The sequence below is a fragment of the Natrix helvetica genome, assembly GCF_964273705.1.
Source record: "Natrix helvetica genome assembly, chromosome: 4".
Taxonomy (NCBI): Eukaryota; Metazoa; Chordata; class Lepidosauria; order Squamata; family Natricidae; genus Natrix; species Natrix helvetica.
In genome coordinates, this window is record NC_138550.1 from 62980604 (window position 1) to 63003809 (window position 23206).

Sequence of the window (23206 nt, forward strand, 5' to 3'; positions counted from 1 at the left end):
GTCAGGCCTGTAATTATATTCTTTTTAGGATCTTTGGCCTGCCACACTTTCTTATAATTTTCTATGCTGTTTCAATAGTGTAGTAGTTGGGAGGGGGGAATAGAAAGGAGTAGGATTGTAGAATGGATTGTTGACATTCTTTTGTAGAAGCCAAGGTCATCTTTTGTCTCAGCACCTCGACACCTGGCCGGAAGAAGATGGGTGTACATGCCAGCGTGGAAGATGATGATTGGAACATGTGATGGATTTGTGGGTGGGGGAGAGATCATGAACTTTAAACTGGGTGAACTTACAGGATGTAATTCAGAGTTGAAATTTCCATAGCTGTACTAACATGCCTGTGGAATAAATTGCACCATTAAGGATGTTTTGCCTTGGACAATGATTTATTTCTGCATGGTATTTAGAACCCTAACACTTTCATTTGTTGTAGTAATCTCATACAGTTATCTTCTATATTAACTATCTGTAGGTCTACTTTTTGTTGTCAATTCACCTTTCTTTTTTTCTGTAAATTTTTTGACTAATATTTTTCTATTTATTTTCAGTCCTGCAACTTCTCCATATTCTTCTATTGTTTCCATTAATTTAGGGCCAGTTTCCAGTGGTTTTTCTAAAATAAATACTAGATCATCTGCAAATGCTTGTAATTTATATCTTTCCTTTTTATTTCCATACTTTGTATTTCAAAAGTAATCTTTGTCCTCTAGCATTTGTACTGGCACTGATAAGGCACTCTGAGTCACACATCCATCCATATGTTGAGGCCCAATTCACGTTACAAATACAACATTAATACTGCATTAATGGAGCAACAAGAAACTGTATTAATATTGGACTTCCGGTGGCGCCGCTGTCCTTGGAAGACGTTCCCTCGGGAACGCCAGCCCGTGTTTGAGTAACAAGCTGCTAGGATAGCATAAATCAGCTGTCCAGCAGTTTGAAAACCTCCCCCTCGGGAAAAGGGGGGGAGGTGAGCTGTCTGGCAGAGGGTAGAAGCACCCAGCGGCCCCAGAAGCAATTCTGTGGTGTGAAAGGAAGCCTGACGATCTCCTCATCACGGGACGCCTCTGCATTTGCAGAACAAAAGGCAGCGTCCACACCTGCAATTTTAAGTTTATTCTACATCTGAATAAGAAGCAGGCAGAGCAAACCAGGAGCTCAACAAATTGCAAGTACAAGCCTTAACTCCATAGATTATATCTCTTTCTGTAAACTTAAAAGGAACTTTTTTTTTAAAAAAAATGGCGCCGGAGTAATAAAGGGTGTGTTGAAAACGAAAGTGAAGTGGAAAACTGATTAGCACTTGTTAAGTGCCTGTTAGTGTGGCTGAAAGACTTCAAAGAATAGCTGGACTTTTTGGACTGAATAAATTGGCTGTTTGAAAGCTTGATCTGAATATTTTGAAATGGCCTCTAAACAGACAATATTCAATGCTTCAAAAAGTGCGGGCAGTTCGCCAGCGCAAACTTCAAAGTTGCAAACTTTATTACCTCCGGTGGAAACACAATCACAAACCCTGACACTGGAGGCTCTACAAAATAACTTACAAAATGCATTAAAAGAACAGGCAGTTGTCTTGGAGGGGAAAATTACAAGTGCCTTCAGAGATGTCTCTGATGAAATAACTGGAATTAAGGATTTAATTCAAACACGTAACCAAGAGATAAGGGAGGATATAGTTGAGGCACTTAAAGGATTATTTGGCTACGTGGCATCTCTTGATGAGAAGGTGGAAGAAATTAATGAGGTTAATACAAAGTTGGATAACAAACTTGTGGAGGCACAAATTAAAATTGATAAGTCGGAGGCGGACCTTACGATGATGCAATATAGAACAATGGAATTTGCCCTGAGGATAAGAGGGTTGAAGGAACATACTCAAGAAGACTTAAGAGAGATTTTTGCAGACGCTCTTGTCCAATTAACTGGGGAGCCAAAGGCCAAATGCCTCTGGCAAATTGACAATATTTATCACGTTAATTCATGGATTGCCAGACAAAGACAACTGCCAAGAGATATCGTAATCTATTTTGTCACCAGGAAAATTAGGAATGAAATATTGCAAGCAACCTACAAAAACAAACTGCAAGTGGCAGGTCAAGATGTGATAGTATTGAAGGAAATTCCCCCCAAAATGTTGAGATCTAGAAAGGACTATGCATTTCTAGTGGACAAACTTAGAAAGCGCCAGATTCAATACAGATGAGAGACCCCAGACGGATTGGTGGGAGAAAGACATCACCTCAACTCTGTTTGGAAGGCAAAAGATTCCTATAGTATGGTTCTAAAGGCAGGACGCCCTCCATCTCCAGGTCCCAAAGAAAGAAAAGAGACAGACGACCCCAGGCAGCAAGATAACCAGGCACAAATTGGGGTTGTGAGTTTGCTGCAGGAAACAGAAGAAATTATGGAACAGAGACAAACCTGTGCGGCTACCAAACATAAAGAACAAGAATTAATGTCTCAACAAGCCCAGATGGCAATTCGAGATAATATAAACATGAGCACAGAAGCAGTAGGAGGAGCTAGACTGAAGGTGAAAGATTTCCAGGCAGCTCTTAAAAAGCTTCAGTGTGCTAAAGATGACAACTAAATTTCTAACATGGAATGTCAATGGCTTAAATTCACCACAAAAAAGGAAAAAAATATTTCACTACTTGAAACAATTTAAAAATGATGTAATTTGCTTACAAGAAACACACATTAGAACACAGGTACCAGAAATATTTGATGAACGCATTTTGTAGCATCTGCTCTGGAGAAGAAAAACGGTATAGTTATATATTTAAGAAAAGACTTAAAGGCTGAATTAATTGAAGCAGACCCTCAAGGTAGATATATTGCAATTGAACTATTAATGGAAGGAAAGAAAATACTCTTAACAGGAATATATGCTCCCAATCAACAACAAGAAAAATTTTATAAGTTGCTTCACACCAAACTAACACAATGAGGTTACAGATCCTGCGTTTTACTGGGCGATTGGAATGGAGTACTGGATCCTGTTCAAGACAAGAAGAGGCTTTTGCAAAATACCCAAACACGAACAAGATTACCTAAATCTTTTTTTGATATGATGGATGACTTTGAATTGAGGGATATCTGGAGAGAACGGAATGTTAAAGAACGGGATTTTACTTTTTTCTCTGATAGGCACCAATCCCTTTCCAGAATTGATTTTATACTAATTACAAATGATTTTTTTCCCAGGGTAAAGAAGACTAAGATATGTCCGAGAACATTAACAGATCACAACCCAGTCTGGATGGAACTTGAATATGGAGACCAACCCAGGAGGTCTTGGAGATTAAATGAAAATCTATTTAGATATGAGAAAAATGTTACGGAATGTAAAAAACTATTGAAAGAATATTTTGCTTTTAATATGCATAAGGGGATATCAATGGAAATGGTTTGGGATGCAAGTAAAGCATATATGAGAGGCGTTTTAATAAATCTGAACAATGTTTATAGGCACAAAGGGAGAAACAAAGGGAATTAGAGGAAGAGATTTAAAAAAAAGAACAGGATTTAATGTCTAAACCAGATGATAAGAAGACAAAAGAGATAATTACTTTATTGCGAGGTCAGTTCAATATGTTAATGTCGGACCTGATAGCTACTAATTTTCTACATGCTAAACATAACACTTTTTATAATTCCAATAAATCAGGTCGATGGCTAGCATATATGTTAAGGAAAAAACAAAGATTCCGTAATATAGAGAAAATAGAATATAAAGGTAAAGAAGTTTTCCAACAGGATATGATTAAAAAGACCTTTTTAGAATTGTACACCAGACTGTACGCTGGTGACAAAATACAAGGGTCAGATATAGACCGATATTTGGAGAAAGAGAAAATTCCTATACTTACAGATGAGTAAAGGGGAAGATTGAATCAACTTGTAACTACAGAGGAAATCTTCCTGGCAATTAAGCAGTTAAAAATCGGCAAAGCGCCTGGCACAGATGGCTTGACAGCAGTTTATTCTAAAAAGTTACAACTAGAAATGATGGAACCTCTTAGGGAACTATTTAATAAAATTCAAATGGAAGGCAGGGTCCCACCTTCTTGGAAAACAGCTTTTATTTCATTGATTCCAAAAGAGGAACAGGATCTTACCCAGCCAAAAAACTACAGGCCTATTTCATTACTTAATACAGACTACAAAATTTTTGCTAAAATATTGGTAAATAGGTTAATGCCAATTGTGCAACAAACGATTCACAATGATCAGTCTGGTTTTATACAGGGAAGGCAAATGAAAAGTAATGTAAGACAAATCATTAATATAATGGAATACCGGGAAAATATTACCAAGTCCCGGCAGTGCTTCTATTCTGAGATGCGGAAAAAGCATTCGACCAAGTCAATTGGCAATTTTTAATAAAAATACTACAAAAGATGCAATTCGGAGAGCATTTCATGCAATCTATCAAAGCAATATACCAGAAACAGACAGCACAAATTATAGTTAATGGAGGCTTAACAGAATCTTTTAGAATTGAAAAAGGAACAAGACAGGGGTGTCCCTTGTCTCCATTGTTGTTTATCTTAACCCTGGAATTGTTATTGAACAGAATACGTGGGTCTGATGAACTACAAGGAATTAAGATTAGACACTATGAATATAGAGTGAGAGCATTTGCGGATGACTTGGTTGTAACTTTAACTCAGCCGGGGGAATCAGTTATAGGTCTAATGAATATAATTAACCAATATGGTCAAGTATCTGGGTTCAAAGTAAATCTAGGGAAGACAAAGATGATAGCTAAAAATATGACTACAACCCCCCCCCCCCAAAAAAAAAGAATTAGAAAGAGTAACAGGATGTGAGATAGTAAAAAAGGTTAAATATTTAGGAATTTATATTACAACCTCAAATGAGAAATTATATAAGTACAATTATGAACCATTATGGCATAAAATAGAGAGAGAAATGAATAATTGGAAAAAACTACAATTGTCTTTGCTGGGAAGGATAGCAGCAGTCAAAATGAATGTTTTTCCTAAGTTTCTGTTCCTCTTTCAAATGATACCAATACTTAAAAAAGACGCAAATTTGGAAGAATGGCAGAAAGGTATTAATAACTTTGTTTGGGCAGGAAAGAAACCAAGAATAAAACTTAAAATAATGCAAGATATACGTGAAAGAGGAGGCTTAAAAATGCCTAACTTAAAATTATACTATGAAGCAGTAGTTTTAGCAACAATTAGCAATTGGATTAACCTAACAGAGGATAGAATATTGAATATTGAGGGTTATGATTTGGTATATGGCTTGCATGCTTATTTAATATACGACAAGAAGGCCGACAAGATTTTTAAAAGTCATATTTTAAGGAATGCTTTATTACGTGTCTGGAAAAAATATCAATATAGGTTAAATGACAAGATACCTATGGCGGGTGTGGTGGTGCCCAGACACACTATAGAGAACATAAGTATAGAACAAAAACAAGATGTAACTACATATGCAGAACTTCTTAGTATGGATAGAGGTGTACCACAGTTAAAATCTTTGAGTGTATTAAGAGACGAAAGGGTAATTCAAACCTGGTTTTAGTATGGTCAGTTACAGGCTAGATGGAAAAACGACCAGAAATCCGGTATTATTCAAAATGAGGATAACTTGGTAAAACAAATCAGGGACCAGGGTCAAATGCACATAAAAAGGTTGTATAATGTATTGATAGAAATAGACTCAGAAACAGAATTAGTTAAAGATTGTATGATAAAATGGGCACAAAATTTTGAAGAACCAATAATGATGGAAACATGGGAAGAGATTTGGGTAAGAAATGTAAAATTTACACAAGCTCAGAACTTGAGAGAGAATTTCTACAAGATGTTGTACAGATGGCATTTAGATCAAAAAAGGCTAGCCTGTATGTATCCGAACCTACAATCTAAATGTTGGAGATGTGACTGTGCTGATGCCACGTACTACCATATTTGGTGGACTTGTAAAAAAGTTAAAGCATTTTGAATAAAAATATGGTGGGTTATTCAAAATATTTTGAAAAAGAGGATAAAGTTCACACTGACTATATTCAAAACAAATACCGGACTAAAAAATTTCAGCTTATGAATGAAGGCATAAAGAATGTTACAATTTATTCAAAGTTAGTTTAATAAAGGGGGAGTTAAAGCACAAGAATAGTAACATGTTAAAATTAGTTAGCATATGTTAGCGTATGATTGTTAAATGTTTATACCCTGTATTTTGCTCTGGGAGGTCAGGGGGAGGGGGGGAAGAGGGGAGGGTAAGGGGGGTGATAATTGTAAAATTTATTAAACATTTTAATAATAATAAAAAAAGAAACTGTATTAATATTATTTTTTCTAGCTAGTATCTAGCAGCTTCCATAACAAACCAAAAATTGCACCAAAATGATGATAGATATGACTTTATCATGTAAATGCCACCAATATCCTGTTGTATCCCAACTTTTGACATACGTTGTAGTATTTACATGATAACATTATTTTGCAAATTTTCTTATTTCTCCCCACTTCCAGCCCTATGCAGATCCCTATCCTAAGGGACAGAACCAAGACATTGTGCAAGTAAGCATGGATAATCTGGGGGAAGAGCAGATGTCCTAAAGAATATGATTTTTAAGCAGTAGCCTATCATCAATACACTTTTCCACATTCCAATACAACAGTGGTTCTCAACCTTTTCTTCACTACAGAACCCCTTTAAATAACTTTTGTGGCCACAGACCATGACACAGACCCTCAAGACCTAACTCAAGATTTAAATCATAACATTTCTTCAAGCCTTCATGGACTCCCTGTGAGAATATCATGGCTTCCCAGTGCTCCCCAGATACACAGGTTGAGAACCACTGCAACATAACATAGTTCAGAAGTGAATGGCAAATTGGAAATCTCAAATAAAATAAAAATGCTCCCTTGTCTCTCATACCCCTTTTGACTTCCATAAGGTACAAGTATATGTAAATAGCAGGCAAAATTAAGTTCAATAAAATGAAGATCTCAGGAGGGACATAAGTTCACCAGTGTAAAGTATGGATTAATAGAGTAATAATTAATAACTCATGAATATCCCAATGAAATAATGGCTACAATTTTAATTCAGTCAACATCCTAACATCCTAATATGGAACAGGTTCTGGTACTCCAAAGGAGAACTTTGTCTCACCATTGCCTCAGTTAGACCATTAATCCACATGTGATACTGTGACTATCAGCAACTATCTGGGATTGCAAACAAGACACTTTCTCAAGCCAATATGAAGATGTCAGAGGCTGCAATTTTACTTTTAATATATAAAACACATATGCTACCACTTAGCAATGATTATGCCTGCATCAAATTATTTGATTAACTGATGTCATTAGTCTGGAGCTGCTGCTGGAAACCACTGCTCAAATATGCTTCTCTTTTATTCTTTATTATGCAGCATAATTTATTAAATAAAAGATTCCAACTCTTCAGCTCTGTTTTCTGCAAAAATACTACTTTCTCTGTCAAATTGAAGTACAACCAGTGGAAATCTAGTACTAGAAATTTTCAGAAAAATATTAAAATGATCTAAAAACATCCAAATCCAACTATTCCATTTAATTTAAGTATTGTAGGTCTGACCTTGGCCAGGATATAAATAAATGAACTCTCCAATAATCTCAACAGTTACAGAAAAGAAGAATAAGAACATAATCAAACAAAAGAAATATAAAATTGATTTTCTTGATTAAGATTAAAACACAACGGTGTTACCTTTGGCAGCATTTTAAGGACTATTATGCTGACATCAGAAATGAAAAGATGATATGGATTTGTTTTTAGGTTTTACTATTACAATCAACATTCTTAAAAATATATAGGTACATCCAACAATCCTGCTCTATGGTCCTGCCTCTCCTTCCTATTCAAGAAAGCATGGATTCTCAAAACTTTAGCATTTCAAAAGGAAACTTTTATTGAAAGGAAGTGAATGCAAGACAATGCAAAGCAGGGTCTGAATTCCCCCAGGCAATTCCATTAGGATAAAGTGGTTAAAAAACCCTTCCCTTCAGTGTGATGTTGAATGAGCCAATCCACAGCCAACCCTAACCCCCTTTCAAAAAATGAGGGGATTACCTGTAAAAGAGAACAGAAAGATGAACATCATAGACAGTTAGTTCGGTTGTTCGAATACTTCAAGTGAAACTTTTTCAGCAATGCAGGGGTCCTAACATGTTTCTTAGCCACCCATTCATTCTGTGAGGGAGGTAAATGTCTCCAGGAGACTAGGTATTGAGCTGAACCCTGGGGTGAGGGAGTCAAGGATCTTTTTGATTTAAAAGTGTTGTTCCCCTTCCAGCATAATAGGGGTTGGAGGAGTGTCTGCTGGGGGCCTTAAGGGGGATGTAATTTCAGGTTTCAACAGGCTGCAGTGAAAAACTGGGTGGACCTGTCTAAGTGACTTGGGGAGTAGTAATTCTACCGTTACTGGGTTGATGATTCTAGTGATTGGGAGAGGCCCTATGAATTTGGGTCCCAATTTCTTTGAGGGTTGTAAGGATTGTAGGAATTTTGTGGACAGGTAAACCTTATCACCTATTTTAAATGGCTTTTGTTCTGTCCAGTAGTGAAATTCAAAAATTTTCCCTACCAGTTCTGTGGGTGTGACTTGGTCATGTGACCGGGTGGGCATGGCTTGGTGGTCATGTGACCGAGTGGATGTGGCTGCAGAACCGACTCACACACAATGTAAAAGCAGCTGGACTTTACACAAAATGTCCCCTTAAACAAGTAGGAACCTCACAGAGTCACAGAGAGCTCAAAAGCCAACTATCACACTTTACACAAAAATAACACAAAAGCTGCATAACCGACTCACACAAAATATAAAAGTAGCTGGACTTCACACAAAATGGCCCCTGCAACAAGCAGAAATCTCAGAGAGTCACAGAGAGCGCAAAAACCAACTATCACACTTTACACAAAAATAACACAAAAGCTACACAACTGACTCAAACACAATGCAAAAGACTTCACACAAAATGGCCATTGCAACAAACAGGAACCTCACAGACAATCAGGCACAGCTGATAGTCTTTTGCACATAACTGATAGTCAGAACTTCTTAAAAACTTTTTTTTAGCATTTTTTTACTACTGGTTCAAGCGAATAGATAGTAAAAAAAGGCTTTAAAAGGTTTTTTTAAAGCATAGCTGATTGTTGCACAGCTGTTGGAACTTTTTTTTAAACTTTGTAAAACATTTTTTTACTACCAGTTCGAGCGAATGATAGCATTTTTTACTACTGGTTTGGGTGAACCAAACCGGTAGCATTTCACCCCTGGTTCTGTCCTTTTGTCAGCTTGGGCATTAAAAGTGGCTCTAGCCTCCTTCAGGGCTAGTCTCACTACTGGCCAGGTGTTTTTAGTTGTTGTATCCACTTCTTAAGGGAGGGTATGGTTGGTTCTTCTACTGGTAGTTGTGGCATTGGGATAAAGTCCTGGCCAGTGACAACTCGAAATGGGGTGAACCCAGTGCTAGAGTGCACAGAGTTATTATAGGCAACTTCTGCAAAAGGCAGGAGGTCACTGCAGTTATCTTGTTGATAGTTAATAAAGCATCTTAAATATTGTTCCAGAACCGAATTCAGTCTCTCTGTTGAACTGTTAGTTTGAGGATGATGACTAGAAGTTAGGACCTGACAGGTTCCGAGAAGGTCCAAAAATGGTTCCCAAAACTTTGAAGTGAATTGGACACCCTGATCAGATATTATCCTTTGTGGGACCCCATGTAGCCAACTGATATGCTGCAGGAACAGTTTGGCAAGTGCCTTAGTAGTGGGGATTTTTTGGCAGGGAACGAAGTGGGCCTGCTTGGAGAAGAGGTCTGATGAACAACCAGATAATAGTATTTCCCGCACTTTCAGGTAACTCTACAATAAAATCCAGAGATCTCTCTCCAGGGTGCTGAAGGCTTGGCTACTGTCTGTGAAAGATTGGGGGGGGGTGTTTCCTTGTCTCCTCTTCTCCACTGTACAGATAGGGCAACTGGCTACATGGCTTTCAATTTCTTTCTTAAGAGATGGCCACCAGAAATGCCTTTTGATAAGGTGTAGGGTTTTCACGGAGCTGATGTGACCAGCCAGTCTGCAGTCGTGGCATGTTTGCCTGAGAGGAATTCTCTGACTAGCTGCGACATCTAATTTTCCTCCCACCCAAGCCAAGTCATCTTTAATTAAACAGGTGTTTTTATGGGCTAGGAACCAGTCATCGGTTTGTAGGGCTTTTTAAAATGCCTGAGTGGTAGCATTGTCCATTAGTGGTTCTTGAGAGGCTGGGAGCAGGGGTTTGATCGTTTCAGGTTTCCCACTATTAAACTGAGACTTTCTGGATAATGCATTTGCTAAAAGGGTTTTTTCCCTCAGGGAAGTATTTTAGGTTGAAATTGAAACATTTGAAGTATTGAACCCAGCGAACCTGTTTTAGGAAGAGTTTCTGTGGGGTTTTTAGGGCCCCTAGGTTTTAGGGACTCTTGAAGTCCAGACTTCATGCCAGCATGTAAAACACCTGTAAAACATCTTCTACAAGTTTTCTTTATATGCTCTTGACATTGTCATTTTATAATTTTGGGCCATAATTTTTGCCATTTCTCTAAATCAATTCCATGACCAAAATTTCCCCCCCAAACAATCATAGATTCTTTAACTTGTTTTTCTTCTAGTTTAACCTCTAATAAGTATCCATATAATTTTTAATCACCTTTTCATCAGTACCTGTCAGAATTTTATCCAAGTCAGTCATTTTATCATAAAAACCTTCTATTTTAACATCTTTATCATATCTAGAATGTATTTGCGTGTATGAAAACCAGTTCACTCTTATACCTTGTTCTTCTAATTCTTGCATAGATTTAAGTTCACCCTTAGCATTCAATATTTCACCAAATTTTAAAATAATGTTGCCTTTGAATCTTCTCCCAGTTTAATAACAAGGCCTCCCATATGTAATGCCTTCTGAAATGCCCGTGTTTTAGTTCCCTTATACCGTAAGAAAACGTGCCAACCCAACAACAAATCATGACCTTCTTCTAGATGAATCTAGAAGGTCATGACTTGCTGTTGGGATGGCATGCATACTTATGGTATAAAGGAACTAAAAAACATGGTTACTTTAGAGACCATTCTATAAGAGAGGCTCTGTTATTAAACTGGCAGAAGGTTAAGAGGTCGCACTACTTGAAAATTCCAGTCTGGATATCAACTATTGAAGCCTTTTCATATCCAATAATATTTAAAAGGGAAGAAGCAGTTAGATATGCTGAATTATTGAATGCAGAGGGTGAACTTAAATCTATACAAGAATTGAAACAAGAAGGTATTGAACTCAATTGGTACTCATATGTGCAAATACATTCTAGATACAATGAAGATCGAAAAAATGAGGGTTTTTATGATAAACTGACTGAATTAGATAAAATTTTAACAGGTAACGATGAAAAATTAATTAAAAAATTTTATGATTATTTATTAGAGGTGAAACTATATGAAGAACAAGTGAAAGGAACTATGTTAGCCTGGGGAAAAAACTTTGGACATGGGATTGATTTAGAAAAATGGCAAAAATTGTGGACTCAAAATTATAAAATGACAATGTCAACTGCATATAAAGAAAATTTGTATAAGATGTTTTATAGGTGGCATTTATCCCCATCGAGAATAGCAAGAATGTCGAAGAATAAGTCTGAAAAATGCTGGAAATGTCAACATACACCGGGCACATATTACCACATGTGGTGGACTTGTCCTGAAGCTAAGAGATACTGGACTAAAATACACATGTGGCTGGAGAAAATGATACATAAACATATAGACTTGAAACCAGAACTTTTCTTATTGGGAATAATACCAGAAACATACAATAAAGACTTGAAATATTTGATCATAAATGTCTTAACAGCTGCTAGAATTGTATTTGCTAAATACTGGAAAAATGAGAAAGTACCAACAGAGGAGGAAATTGTTCGGAAGATAATGAACTGTGCAGAAATGAGTAAACTTACATTTGAAATTAGAGAATTAGAGGATGAGCAATTTTATAAAGTATGGGACTTGTTTTATCAATGGTTGGATAAAAAAACTTGGAAGTGAATCTTTTCTTTTTCTTTACCCTATCTTATATGTAATAATAATAGAAAGTTATACTTAATGTTTTGAAAAAATCTCTCTCTTTTTTCTCTCTTTTTTTTTTCTCTTTCTATACATATTAAGCCTTTATTATGAAATAGACCATTTACTTATACGAGATAAGAATAATAATGTATTTAATATATAAGAGTGAGATGATTTAAATTGTTAGGTATGATTATGGCTGGTGACTATTTTATAATATAAAATGGAATAATGATGATGTAATGAACAATGGATGTGAATATAGATTAAAATATTTAATGATTACATGGATTGATAAATAATAATGGGAAATTAAACTTGGAGTTGAGGATGATTGGAAACTTTAAGATTAATGGAAAATAGAAATGTCTTATATGAAGTAATGAGTTTCTTTTTTTCTTTGACTTAATCTCCACTTTTATCTTTGAGAGAATGGTGATACAATTTTATAAAGACCTATTGCTACCTAGTACATAATTGTAGAGATAAAGAAATAAGGGTTGTCATAAAAGAAAGAATACTATGGTAACTTGAACATGCAATGCTCAATGAAATATTTAACTATATTTAATGGATAATTAGTGAACGCATTCTTAATTGTAAAAACCATCGCACAAAAACTTGTAACCAAAGGACATGCTTGATGAAAATGTGTTTTTTTTCTACTTCCCTGCTCTTGTACCTTATGTGTTGTCTTGTCTTTTTAAAGAAAAATAAATAAACATTTATAAAAAAAAAAAAAAATCATGACCTTCTAAAGTCAATAATCTAGAGTTTCTTAACATTATCCATTCCTTAACGCACATCAAGCTTGTTGCCTGGTAATATAACTCCCAGTTAGGTAGGCCAAATCCTCCTCTTATTCTAGCATCTTGCAACAGTTTAAGTTTTATTCTCGCTTTCTTTCCCTGCCAAATGTACTTCAATATTATTTTGTTAAGGTCTTCAAAGAAATCTTTCTCTAATCTAATTGGAATTGTCTGGAACAAATATAAAATCCTGGGTAGTATATTCATCTTGATTGTTGATATTCTCCCTATTAGAGATAGTTATAAATTTTCCCATTTGGCCAGGTCTGTTATAATTTGTTTAAGTTTATAATAATTCTTCTCTTTAAGTGTACTCCATCTTGCTGTCGAATATATCCCCTAATATTTAACCTTGTTCGTGACCTGAATCTTCAAAGTTTCCGCCAATACTTCCTTTTGTCTTGCTAGCATGTTCTTTGTCAAAATCTTCGTTTTGTCTTTATTTTCAAACCTGCTACTTTTCCATATTCCTCTATTTTTTCTTATCAATTTAGGTGTGGTTTCCAATGGATCCTCTAAAATCAAGACTAGGTCATCTGCGAATGCTTGCAATTTATATTCTTCTTTTTAAATTTCCATTCCTTTTATGTCTTTATCTTCTCTAATGTTTCTATTTAAGACTTCTAACATTAACACGAACAACAGGGGTGATAGTGGGCAACCTTGTCTTGTCCCTTTCCCAATATCAATGGAATCTGTCAATTCTCCATTTATCATTATCTTTGCTGTTTGTTTGTGGTATATGGTTTGTATGGTTTGAATAAATTTCTTGCCAAAGCCCATCTGTTCCAACTGTAGCAACATAAATCGCCAATTCACATTATCAAAGGACTTCTGAGCGTCTAAGAATATCAACGCAGAAATCCATTTTGATCAGGATGAATAAAGTTACTTAAGTATCTTTTGAATCTTTCTGCCAGTATTGAGGCAAATATTTTATAATTTGAGTTTAGCAGGGAAATTGATCTATAATTCTTAATTTGCTGTGGGTCGGTGTCCTCCTTTGGCACCAGTGTTATATAAGCTTCTGACCAAGATTTGGGTATCTTCATCTTTAACATGACTTCATTGATAACTTCTAACAATGGAAGATACAATGATTCCTGTAAAGTCTTATAAAATTCCACTGGTAGTCCATCTGGACCTGGAGCTTTTCCATTGTTTTGTTTTTTAAGGACTTCAACAAATTCCGTCATCGTTATATTACCTTCTAGCATCATTTCAGTTTCTTTAGTTATCTGGGGTAAATTTAAAAATAGTATATAGTTTGAATACTAACCATTTTTTTAAAATGTCAATATCAGTTTCACTCATGCCTTATTAATGCTTATTGTGCACCAGCAGTTTAAATTGTGCCATTAGGGTTTTAAACCGAAGCACACTATTTGTGTTAACGGAAGGCAAGTGCAAAATTCTTTCCCTACAATGTACAAAATTGTAAGAAAGAAAAAGTGCTAAGATCAGTTAATAGCCTAAACTATTTTAAATGCACACAGAAATTAACTAGAGCGCTTCCTATAAAATATTTAAGAACAAAGAAAAAAATGGATCCCAAACAATAGATTAATAGTTAATATTAAATACAGTTCCTGAGCTAGATAATGGGAAATATAATATTAGTTAGAATTAACAATAAAATAAGAATTTGTAAAAGAACTTATAACCTATGAACATACACATATTACCATATATAAGCAAAAGCAAAAGATATAACCATAGTTCATTCAATAATTTCAACAAAATATAAAAGGCTTGTGCTACAGTACTGTATAATTGATGTATGTGTATGTGTGTATAGGTGGAACATCATTCTAAAATAATGTTAGTGCTAGACACACCTATTATTTTGGGCAACGTATCCATTCCTGTGAAACCATGCATATTGTGCATGTGCACCAAAGGTGGTATTCAGACAGGTTCTGGAGAACCAGTAGCAGAAATTTTGAGATTGGGGAGGGAATGGGGATTTTATTATTATTTATTATTATTATTTATTTCTTTAGATTTCTAAACCGCCCCCTCTCCCAAAAAGGGACTTCCCTTGCCAGGCGCACAAAGCCACGCCCACAGAACCAGTAGTATTTTTTTTTAATTCCACCACTGATGTGCACATATGTTTCATATCAACAAATTTGTAATTAGGCTCCAGTTATCACAAAGAATAATCTTTTTTAAAAGTTTATTTTTTTAAAGGGTATATCAGACTGTTGGAGGCCAAAGCTGTTGTTGTGGCCCAGAAGTAGCCAGCTGAGTTGTTGGTGGACTCTGACAGCGATGCCCAATATGGGACTGCTCTGGAGGATGAAGAAGACTCTGGAGGGTGTTTGGAGTCAGAGCAGGGACTAGAGAGGCCTGTTGGCCACCAGGTGGCATCTGAGTCAGGGAGCAGTGAGGAGGAACAGAGGGAGGTTGTCCCTGATATGCGTGTGCGTAGAGCTGAGAAGAGAAGGGAGCAGCTGTGAAGAAGACATAGAAGAAAATAGGGACAGCTGGCTACTGTTGTGGCCCCTCCCAAAGAGTTTATAGGTGGAGTGAAGGGAGGGGAATCTTTGCAGGAAACAACAGAATATCCTAGAGTGGGTAAACTTTACGCGGCACTGGCTGACCAAAAGAAAAGAGGAATAGCACTATATGTCAAAGACACAATCCAGACTAAACTAATTTATCATGATGAGGAAGGGAGAATACTAATCGTAGAAATAATGTTAAACCAAAAAAAGGTGTCACTGGTTGTAATATATGCACCTAATGAAGGCCAGGAAAATTTCTATCATAGACTACATAGCATTATTCGAGAGATGGGAAATGAAAATGTTTGTTTACTGGGTGACTTCAATGCTATAGTCGACCCGAACTTTGCCAAGGTCATTCTTCCAAATGGCTGAAGAACTTAATCTGTATGATGTATGGCGAGAAAGATGTCCAGAGGGAAAGCAATATACCTTCTACTCGAATAGACACGAATCTTGGTCAAGGATAGATATGGTCTGTCTGCCGATGGAGTTAATTTCAGAAGTGAAGGAGATAGATATAGAACCCAATTTATGGGCTGATCACAATCCCATGAGGATTATTTGGAAAAAACAAAAGGGCAGTTATCGTTGGTTACTCAATAGATCAATTCTAAAAGACCAGGAATATATTAAAAGAGTCAACCAAGAATTAAGATTCTTCTTCAAAGAAAACGGACCAGGAGATACATCCATACAAAACTTATGGGATACAACTAAGGCATTTATAAGAGGGGTCACAATATCAGCCACAGCCAGGAAGAAAAAAAACTGAGAATCTAAAAATAAGAGAGCTGAAAGAAAGGTATAGAAATTTAGAGAGTGAACTGCAAAAGAAACCGCAGAACAGAAGTATAAAAGGAAATATGGAACTGATTAAACACGAATTGGCTATATTTGAAAAAGTGAAATTGGCACAATGTATAAAAAAAGCAAAACAAAACTTCTTTGAGAATGCAAATAAACCGGGGCGATGGCTATCCTATAGGTTGAGGAAGCAAAAACAAGAGAACTGGATCAATAAACTACAAGATGAAAAAGGCGAGATCTGCTACCAATTAGAGGAAAAGAAAAAGATTACCCAAGAATTTTATGAACAATTATATAAAGAAAACTGAGACCATACAAAGGAAGGAATATTACAGTATTTGGAAAAGTCAGATTTGCCAAAGGTACCAGAGGAGATTAAGGACATGTTCAATGAAGACATTAAAACATCAGAGATAACCGAGGCCATACAAAGACAAAAGAATAATAAAGCTGCAGGGCCGGATGGGTTGCCAGCGGAAATTTATAAAGAATTCCAGGATATACTTGTCCCAACATTGTTGGAAGTCTATAACGCTGTGTTGAAAGAGGCGAAGACACCGTTAGCATGGACGGAGGCTAATATTGTATTAGTACCTAAGGGGGACACAGACCAGGTGTTTATACAAAACTACAGACCAATCTCACTGCTAAATGCAGATTACAAAATCTTTGCCTCAATAATAGCAGAAAGGTTGAAAAAATTTCTTACATCATTCATCCATACAGATCAAAACGGATTCCTCCCCAGAAGACAAATTAAAAACAATATGAGAATTATGTTGGACATTCTTGAATATTATGAAGTGCACAATGAAAAACAAATTGCACTAATCTTTCTCAATGCCCAAAAGGCATTTGATAATGTCAACTGGGAATTTTTGCACCAACAATTAGAATACATGGATTGTGGGGATAAATTTATAAACACGATCAGAGCAATTTATACAAACCAAAAAGCCAAAGTAATAATCAATGGTGAATTAACACTAAGTATTGCAATCCAGAAGGGTACAAGACAAGGTTGCCCTTTATCCCCCCTGTTGTTTATACTAACCCTAGAAGTACTAGCCAGGAATATACGTAAAGAGGTACAGATAAAGGGACTAGAAATCAAAAAGGAGCAATTTAAGTTGCGGATGACTAGTGTTTGTGCTAGAAGATCCTATGAAGTCTGGTACGAAACTCATTGAGGAAGTGACAGAGTATGGGAAAATAGCGGGTCTAAAGATAAATATGACAAAGACCAAAATGCTGACTAAAAATATGACATCAAAAGCAAAAGAGGAGTTAATGAAGAAATTGGGTATCCAAATTGTTTAAAAAGTTAAATATCTTGGTATACATTTATCTGCGAGGTGTGTGACCATCAAAGAAGATAATTATACTAATCTGATTAATAAAACTAAGAAGGATCTAGAAAGATGGAAAAACCTACAACTGTCCCTGATGGGCAGGATCGCAGTTATAAAAATGAATATATTACCAAAATTTCTTTTCCTATTTCAGAATATTCCCATTAAATTAGAAAAAGGTGTCTTCAAGGATTTGAATCAATTGGTATCGAAATTTATCTGGCAGGGAAGAAAACCAAGAATAAAACTTAAGGCTATGCAAGACACTAAGGAAAAGGGAGGATTTGGCGTACCAGATTGGGAACTCTATTATACTGCGGCCATATTAACATGGCTAAGGGAATGGATAATGCTGAGAAATAAAAGATTACTCAAATTGGAAGGCCATGACCTCCAAGCAGGCTGACATGCCTTCCTCTGGTATGAAAAAGGATCTGCACACAAATATTTTAGTAGACATTACATCAGACAATCTCTGTTAATAATATGGAACAAAATTAAACATGACCACTATACCAAAATACCTATTTGGCTATCTACGATGGAAGCATACATACACCCAAATTTAATCAATATGGAAAATATAGTCACATATAAAGAGTTATTGAACAGGCAGGGGGAGATCAAAACCAGATCAGAATTGACATCACAAGGAGTACAAGTAGAATGGTGGTCTTATTTACAGATACAATCAAGGTATGCACAGGATAGGAAGAACGAAGGTATTGCCAAAGACTACACAATATTAGATAAACTGTTGATACAGACAGAAAACAGACTGATCAAAGTGCTGTATAGATTCTTGTTGGAATATAAACTAGAGGAGGAACATGTCAAAGAAACCATGGTCGCCTGGGCGAAAAATTTCGGTTACAATGTGGAATTGGCTAAGTGGGAAAAACTTTGGATACTTAATCAGAAACTAACATTGGCTACGGCGTATAAAGAAAATCTTTATAAGATGTTCTACAGATGGCATCTCCCCCCAGCACGGCTTTCCAAAATGTTCAAAAATCTGGCCCCAAATTGTTGGAAGTGTAAAAAAACACCAGTCACTTTCTATCATATGTGGTGGACGTGCAATGAGGCAAAAAAATATTGGAAAATGATTCAATCATGGTTAGAACAAATGGTGGGAGAACAAATTATGTTTAAACCAGAAACTTTTTTCCTAGGCATAATACCGTAGGGGTTTAAGAAAGATACATTTTATTTAATTATACATATACTAACTGCAGCGCGCATAACCTATGCACAGTATGACCACTCCGACTCCGCGGTATTGCACTGTTTTAAATGTAAAAATTATACACACAGACACACACACACACACACACACACACACACACACACATATATATGCTGGTTTTGTTCTATTCGGGTCTTTTCCCATGTAAGATTGAGATTGTCTTTGCAACGTTTCGGCAGGATCTCACCTGCCATCTTCAAGCTTGGGCTCAAAATGGGAATGGAGCTTCCGTCTTTCTGTAAATCTTGGTGGGAGGGGATGGGGTGCTGACTTTGTTTCAGTAAGTGGAGTGATTGGTGGAGTGATTTGGATTAGGTTGGTGATATATATAAATAAATAAAAGACCGGAGATTTGAGACTCTGTTATGACTATTGTAGGCTCAATGCTATCAAGGTGCACAATTGATATCTCTGCCCTTATTCCTGAAGTGTTGGAGCGGCTCAGAGAGGCTAAGGTGTTCACCAAATTGGATCTTTGTGGAGCCTACAATCTTGTCCAGATCCAACCCGGGGTGGAATGGAAGACGGCTTTCGGCATCAGATACGGGCATTTTAAGTACACGGTCATGCCTTTTGGGCTGACCAATGCCCCTGCTGTCTTCCAACATTTTATGAATGACATCTTCTGGGACCTTTTGGATCAGTTTGTCATCATTCATCTCAATAACATCTTGATTTACTCATCCTCCCAGGAGAGCCATCGGCAGCACCTACGCCTGGTCCTACAACGGCTCCGTTAGAATAGCTTGCATGTGAAACTGGAGAAGTGCCAGTTTTGGCAGTCCACCATTGAGTTCCTGGGACATCGCATCTCTCCCGAAGGCATTGCAATGGAGCCGAGCAAGGTGGAGTCTTTGTGTAGTTGGTAACCTCCTCGGCGAGTGAAGGATGTCCAGCGACTCCTCGGGTTTGCCAACTACTATCGGACCTTTATCCCTGGCTTTGCTTCCCTGACTGTGCCCCTCTCTTGGCTCCTGCAGAAAAAAGTTCAGTTTCACTGGGGGGGCCCTGAGGACCACGCGTTCCAGGCCTTGAAGCAGGCCTTCATGAAAGAGCCCATTTTGAAGCATCCTGATCCCCACCGTCCGTTTGTAGTGGAGGCAGATGCATCCGATATCACTGTGGGAGTGGTTTTACTTCAGGCTCATGCCTCTGGCGGTACCCTTTTCCCTTGCACTTATTACACGTGGAAACTCAATTCTTCTGAGCGCAATTATACAATTTGGGAGAAGGAGTTACTAGCCATTAAGGTGGCGTTTGAGGCCTGGAGGCATCATCTAGAGGGGGCCAGGCATCAGATTGAAGTCTGGACAGACCATAGGAATTTGGAATTTCTGAAGACTGCGGGGAAATTGAAGCAGCGCCAGATCCGGTGGTCCCTTTTCTTTGCATGGTTCCATTTCTGCATGACGTACATCCCCAGTGTGTACAACCAAAGGGCGGATGCCCTAATCAAGGAAACCTGAGTATTTGTGTGCCAAAGATCCAATTGCACCCCGGACAGTTTTGCCCATAGAGTCCTTCTCCGCAGTTCACGAGCCTGTGGAATTATGGCCTCAAATACGGGAAGCGCAGCGGCATGATGATTGGGTGGAACAACGGAAGGCAGAGGTGGGGCCTGCCTCCTCATGGACATTCACCGATGAACTTGCGGTACCGAGACAGACTCTATGTGCCAGCGGGCCCCTTCAGGGACTTTTTCTATCCCAGTGCCATGATAATCCTGTGGTGGGGCACTTTGGCCTCTTCAAGATCTTGAACCTGGTCTCCCATACCTTCTGGTGGCCCCGATTGTGACATGACGTACAATGTTACATCACATCTTGTGTACGGTGTTGGCAGGCCAAGTCAGCGACGGGAGCCCCTCCAGGGCTGCTCCAGCCATTGCCGACCCGGGAGAGACCCTGGGAGGCCATTTCTATGGACTTCCTGACAGACTTGCCTCCGTCTTCTGGATTTACCACGGTGTTCGTGGTGGTAGACATGCTGGCGAAGATGGTGCATTTTACCCCGTGTCAGAGATTACCGACAGCCCGCGCCACTGCCTGCATGTTTATTCAACATGTTTTCAGGCTGCATGGCCTACCTGACAGGGTCGTGTCGGACAGAGGAATGCAATTTACAGCCCAGTTTTGGAAAGGGCTGATGACGGCCTTGGATGTCAATATCTGCTTGGCCTCAGCGCACCATCCTGAAACCGACGCATGGACGGAGAAAGTGATTGGGATCTTGGAGCAGTACCTGCGCTGTTTTGTGAACCAGCAGCAAAATGATTGGGCGGACTACCTGGCAGTAGCAGAGTTTGCGTTCAATAACTCACAGCACACATCCACGCAGATGACGCCCTTCTTGGCCCTCACACTCATCGACTCACCGGTCCCCACAGCTAAGGACTTCCTGATGGAACTACAGGCGGTCCATCACGTGGTGCGGCGATATCTGGATAAAGCCAAGGAGGACTATAAGAGAGTCGTGGACAGGTCTTGGTGCATGATGCCAGCGTTGACTGTGAGCGATCAAGTGTGGCTGTCCACTAGACACTTTCCGTCCAACCGGCCGGTCAAGAACTTAGACCACCATTACCTTGGCCCGTTTCCTGTTGAAGCAGTCAATCTGGTCGCCTATCACCTGACTTTACCACGTTTGATGCGAGTCCATCCGGTCTTTCATCGATCTCTTCTTGTTCCTGAATGGCCAGCTTGTCCTCTTCACCAACCCGATCATCCCCAGCCAGAACCCCATGCCGATGAGGAACCGGCCGAGTACGAAGTTGCCAGGATCCGGGATTCCTGATGGCTGAAAGGATGGTTCCAATATGTGGTGGGATGGAAAGGCCGTGGGCCGGAGGATGTTACCTGGGAGGATGCGATCTCCATGCACGCACCTGCTTTGGTGTAGGCCTTCCATGAACTATTCCCAGCTAAGCCATACCCTGAGCGTCAGACCCGGGAGAACGGCCCTGCGGTGAGGGATAGTGTAGTGGCCCAGCAGCAGCCGGCTGAGCTGTTGGTGGACTCTGACAGTGATGACCATTATGGGACTGCTCTGGAGGATGAAGAAGACTCTGGAGGGTGTTTGGAGTCAGAGCAGGGACTAGAGAGGCCTGTTGGCCACCAGGTGGCATGTGAGTCAGGGAGTAGTGAGGAGGAACAGAGGGAGATTGTCCCTGATATGCGTGTGCGTAGAGCTGAGAAGGGAATAGCTGTGGAGAAGACATCATAGAAGGAAATAGGGACAGCTGGCTACTGTTGTGGCCCCTCCCAACCGTTTATAGGTGGAGTGATGGGATGGGAATCTTTGCAGGAAACAACAGTCCATTTTACTAGCCATTGAGAAAGGCTTCCGTAAATCTAATCTTGGTTTCTTGAAGATAGCATTCTAGACTCCTAGCCAAGGGGTGGCTTTATCTCCGTAATTAGTTGTGGCAGACAGCCAAGCCTGTGTCTGCATATTCATTAGAATCAGGGGACAGAACAGCTGTGCACATGAAAAATGAGCAAAATGGAACATTTATAATTATCGCTATTAACAATGATAACAGCCACACATTTCCAAACCAAGCTTTAGTATTTGGTGTTTTAAATAGTATATTTTTTAAAGATTACCTGATTCGTTTATCTTCCATTTTTTTCAAGTATTCATCTCTTTTTAATACTCCCAATATTGTTTCTCTTTCATGCTCTAATAAAAATGATAGATTGATTATTTCTGCATTGTTAGACATGTTCCTTCAATTGTTATATTCTTCAATAGATGTGTTTTCGGGCAGACAATAAGATGCAAAGTTTAAGAAACTTTCAAGTGCTACAGTTTCTTGTCAGGAGCTAATTCATATGTTTCAGATCAAGAGACTTTGGTCATTTCAATGATTTGAATGTTCACTGGAACTTTTGCTTGAATTCCTGAAAATGCTGTGAACTTCTTTCATCGATTATTCTAAATCATTTTACCTGAAATGAAAACAACAAAATTAAAATTAAATACACATTTACTTAAGTTGTTTCTTGAATGATTTAATGTTTTAGTAATTTCAAGACAATAACAAATGCCCACCTGTTTGTACAGCTGGAATATTTAATTAATATAAATAACATCTGAAATTGAATGACAATTAAAAACAAAATAGCTAGGGAAGTTATTTCAACAATTGAACATATTTCATTGCAGCATTCTGGACCTGCCAAAAAGAATCTTTTACATGACTCTAGCTAAATTTCTCATTCCCAGGAACAGACTCAGTTGAAATACTTGTTTTAACTGAACAAACTCATTCCTAGTGAATAGTGACCCATGGAATTGAACAAGGAATCCCAAGGCACCTGGATTCAA

The 23206-nt window shown here is 38.1% G+C and overlaps 1 protein-coding gene across 4 annotated transcripts in view; it reads right to left on the reverse strand.

Moving 5' to 3' along the window:
- Positions 1–23206, reverse strand: part of SYTL5 (synaptotagmin like 5) — a 103264-nt gene that overhangs the window by 65552 nt on the left and 14506 nt on the right. For all 4 annotated transcript variants that reach the window (XM_081950236.1, XM_081950237.1, XM_081950238.1 and 1 more), the window contains exon 2: positions 22483–22827. In XM_081950236.1, coding sequence (XP_081806362.1) covers positions 22483–22601 — 119 coding nt within the window. In that variant the 5' untranslated portion in view covers positions 22602–22827. The remainder of the gene's footprint in view (positions 1–22482; positions 22828–23206) is intronic.